Below are 3879 nucleotides of genomic sequence, written 5' to 3' on the forward strand. Positions count from 1 at the left end.
AAACAGCCTCCTTCCTGCTGCGTGCCCCGCCCCCAGCCACGCAGCAACCTGACGTGGGTGCCGTCTCCCCCCCTCTCCCCTCTCACCCCCCACACTGCCCCTCTCCTCCCCGCACTCTCACACTCCACCCAAGCACCCATGCTCTCTCCACTCACACTGCCCTGGATCCTCCACCCGCAGCCCTGCGACCGCGGCACCCTGCGCGACGCCATCAAGGGCGGCCTGCTGCACCAGTCCCTGCCGGACGGCGCCATCGGCATCAAGCTGGCGCCCGCGGCCGAGCTGCTGCTGGACGTGGCCTACGCGGTTCAGTACCTGCACTCGATGCAACTCGTGCACGGGGACCTGCGGGTGAGAAGAGAGGGGGGGTTACTGGGGCAACAAAGCCGGGGCTGGGACGCGGCTGACCGGGGCGGTTGACCAGGAAGGACCGCGCAGGGGATGATGGCAGCCTGGGGGCTGCCGGGTGGTTCTTGCAAGCTGCAGGAACTGTCCGCCCGCGAGCCAGATGGCCGGCTGGCGGTGGGTCACGGGGTCAAACAGCGCCGCGCCCGCGCTGCCCAGCACGCTCTCCCCAGATCGGACCCGCACACCTGTTAGTCCAGCCCCCTCGGCCCTAGACAATCTGATGAAACCCCAGACACACACACACACACACACACACACCCACCCACACACACACACACACGTGCAGCTGGAGAACGTGCTGCTCAAGACCGACCGCTCGCGCCCGCTGGGTGCGACCCCAAAGCTCTCGGAGTTTGGCCTCACGCGCATCCTGAGCGATGCCGACCACGCCGCCGGCGCCGCCCCCCCTGGCGGCGCCACCTGCGCGCATGTCGCGCCCGAGATGTTCCGGGCGGGCTGCCAGGTCAGCACGGCGGTCGATGCGTACGCGTTTGGCGTTTTCATGTGGGAGGTATACACCAGGTGCGGCGCCGCGCGGCGCGGCCGAACGCCCCCTGCGAGGATGGAGGGCGTGGGGCCGCCACTGGAGATGGGCGGGGCGGCGCGGGGCGCGGGGGCGGCGGGCGGTGATTTGCCTTGGCACCCGCCTGGGGCTGGTAATTCTGGACCAGGGGGATGGGCCGCAGCTTTGAATCCGCTCTCTTGCATAGCGGTGCACTTGCTCTGTTCCCCCACCAATCCCTTGTCGCTTCCACGCGCACCCAATGGTCCCTGCCCCCACCCGCCAACCCGCACGCGCCGCTCCGCAGCAAGAGAGCGTTCTCTGGCCTGCCCCGTGAGGCCGTCATCGAGCGCGTCTCCGTCAAGGGCGCGCGCCCCCGCTTCCCCTCGACCACCCCGCCCGCCTTCGCCGAGCTCGCCCAGGCGTGCTGGGCCGCGGACCCCGCGGCGCGGCCGAGCTTCACCCAGATCGCAGAGGCCCTGGACCGGCTGGTGGGGGAGCTGTCGGGGCGGCCGATTTGAATCCGCGCCCACAATCCTGCTGTCCCGCTCGGCCGATCCCGAGCGGCGGCGGGGGTGGATGAGACGGAGGCAGGTCGAGCTCGGCGCGCGGCGGCCGCTGCGGCACCTGCGCCACGCGGCGCGCGCCATGCGGCGGCCGGCGAGGGGTGAAACACGGCCGGGCGGCCCCGTCCTCGGGCGCGGCGGGCCCGCCCCCGGCGCGCCGCCTGCGAGCCCGGCGCGCACCGCGCCGCCGCCGGTAAGGGCTGCCCCCTCGTCTCGAGCCTCTTTGATAATAATCTTGCCCAAAATCGGGCGCATCGCAGATTGAACGCACGCCCCTATGAGCATGTTATGTCTGCCGGCGTGATAACGCAGCCGCGCCGCGACACCTCTGCAACGCAAGCCTGTGCAACGCACCTCCGTAACACGCCGGCCTCAACCCCCTCTGTTTGCGTGCGCGGCGACGCTTGGCGGCGGCGGGGGCCCCACCCAGGGGCCGCCACCGCCCTTCTGAGCGCGCGCCCCGCCCTTTTGAGCGCCCGGCATGCGCCCCCAGGCTGCTCTCCACAATACGCGAGGGGGGTGGAGGCATGTCATTTAGCCTCCACCCCTCCGCACCCCAACACGCGGCCTCACAATAAACCAACCGCCCTGAAGCCGCGGCGTTGATCTCAGTCAGCTGTGAGAGGTTTGCTCTCTCGCCCTTCGCGCCCCCCGCGCGTCGGGCTGCTATTGGCACGATTGCTACATCGCATGCGCCCGCGCCGAGCCCCGCTCACGCCTGCGCGTGCGCCCCTCGCGCCGTGCATCTCGCGCCGCGGCTGCCTCGGACGCCTCTCAACAGGCGCCCTTAAACCCCGGCGCGCGACCCCGAGCCGGCGCGAGGCGGCGCGCGGGGCGCGCGGCGCCGAGCCCCCCACCCGCGCGCCCGCGAAATCCAGGTGCTGCCCTCTTCTTTTGCCGTAGGTTAGGACGCCGCGCCGTCGACCACACCATCCAGGAACTTGCACCCCCCAAGGACCCACACATCCCCGTGTCGGCACACAAGCCCCCTCGCCCACAGCCCTCCTTGCCCCGGCGCCCCCTGCCATTCGCCCCCCCCCCGCGCCCTCTGTTCTCGGTCTGATAAGAGGTTCAGACCAGTGCCGGGTGCCCAGGTTTTGCGCAGGCTCCGTTGAAACCCGCAATAATATGTGCACGCCGCGCCCTGCCCCCGCCGCGCCAACGTCGCGCCGGCGCGGGGCCGGGCCGGCCCGCTCGCTGCCGCCGCCTTCGTCGATTGCTGAGCTGTCACAGGGATTGGATCCGCAGCTGGAGGTTGGGAGCAATCCGCCCCCTCGCCTGCCGCTTGGGCGCCGCGCGGCGCGTGTGGCGCCCCGGAGGTCTCTTGTCAAGCGCGGGGCGCCTGATCCCGCTGCAGCGTTGTCTTCTTCTCCCGCATTTGGCCATATTGCAGCCTGTTGCATGCAAAGGCACCCCCCGGCTCGAGGGCCCCTGCAGCGACCTGCCAGCTGGTCGGCGCGGCGGCCCCAAACCACTGTCGCGCGCGGCTTTGCTGTAGTGGCACGGGCCGCAGGCGCGGCGGCCGGAGTTTGCAGGCTGCTGCGCCCGCGGCGGGTCTCTGTCCCCAACTATAAACCCCTTGGGCAACACCGGAATGCTCCTCTGAGCGCCGGTAGACGTCAGAATTGAACCAGGCATGCTTGGATGTTTTGTTGTCAGTTGATGTCAGTTGGGGGAGCGACCGCAGGCTTTGCAAATCTAACCCACGGCGGCTTCGCGCCGGACGCCCGCCCAGCCCTGTGAGCGCCCACCCTGGTGTCTGCACCCACACGGCCGCGGCGGGAGGGACTGCACTTTCTGATATCCCATCCGCTGATCTGCCGCGCGCCAACCCGCACCCTCTGCTGCGTGGCGTTTGACTATGTAATAAGCGTCTGCAGGTTATGATTCTTTCATCACAGCCTTCACAGCCGCATTGCAGCGGCGCAAACAGGGCGCCGGAGCCCAAAAGAAACAGGGGGCCAGCTGGCACGAAACAGTTCTGCAGGCAGCAAGCAGCTAGGGCGCACAGACAGCATCGCGCCGCCGTGTGCTACAATCGCAACGTCTGATGGGGCGGCCGCTGATTTCTACCCCGACTGCCTAGTTGGAAGCCGCCAGCCCAGTCAGCCGTGCAGTGCCCCCGTTCACCCCCCCGCCAAAGTCGTCAAATGAATGCGCCGTCTAAGACGCATGCCCCCCATGATCGATGCGCTCTATCCCAGCAACAGCCTCTGCGACCCCCCCGCCGGCGCGCCCAGCGCCAGCCGCCCCACGCCGCCGCCGCCGGCCCCCGCCGGCGGCGGCCCCAGGCTGCCCGGCAGCGGCGGCACCGGCCCCAGCAGCAGCGCTGCCTTCTGCTGCCGCTGCTTCTGCCGCACCGCGTCCCGCATCAGCTCAACGTAGTCTGCGCTGCCCGCGGAC

At 70.0% G+C, this 3879-nt stretch overlaps 1 protein-coding gene across 1 annotated transcript in view; it reads left to right on the forward strand.

The window, feature by feature from the left end:
* The window catches only part of MNEG_13565 (Mitogen-activated protein kinase kinase kinase 9), a gene marked incomplete at both ends in the record, with an annotated part of 3306 nt that extends 1875 nt beyond the window's left edge, over nucleotides 1–1431 (forward strand). Inside the window, 4 exons of the mRNA XM_014037963.1 lie at nucleotides 181–351; nucleotides 487–522; nucleotides 695–930; nucleotides 1218–1431. Of these exons, the coding sequence (XP_013893417.1) occupies nucleotides 181–351; nucleotides 487–522; nucleotides 695–930; nucleotides 1218–1431 (657 nt within the window). The remainder of the gene's footprint in view (nucleotides 1–180; nucleotides 352–486; nucleotides 523–694; nucleotides 931–1217) is intronic.
* Nucleotides 1432–3879: the final 2448 nt, after the last annotated feature.

Source organism: Monoraphidium neglectum, assembly GCF_000611645.1.
Source record: "Monoraphidium neglectum strain SAG 48.87 unplaced genomic scaffold scaffold03905, whole genome shotgun sequence".
NCBI lineage: Eukaryota > Viridiplantae > Chlorophyta > Chlorophyceae > Sphaeropleales > Selenastraceae > Monoraphidium > Monoraphidium neglectum.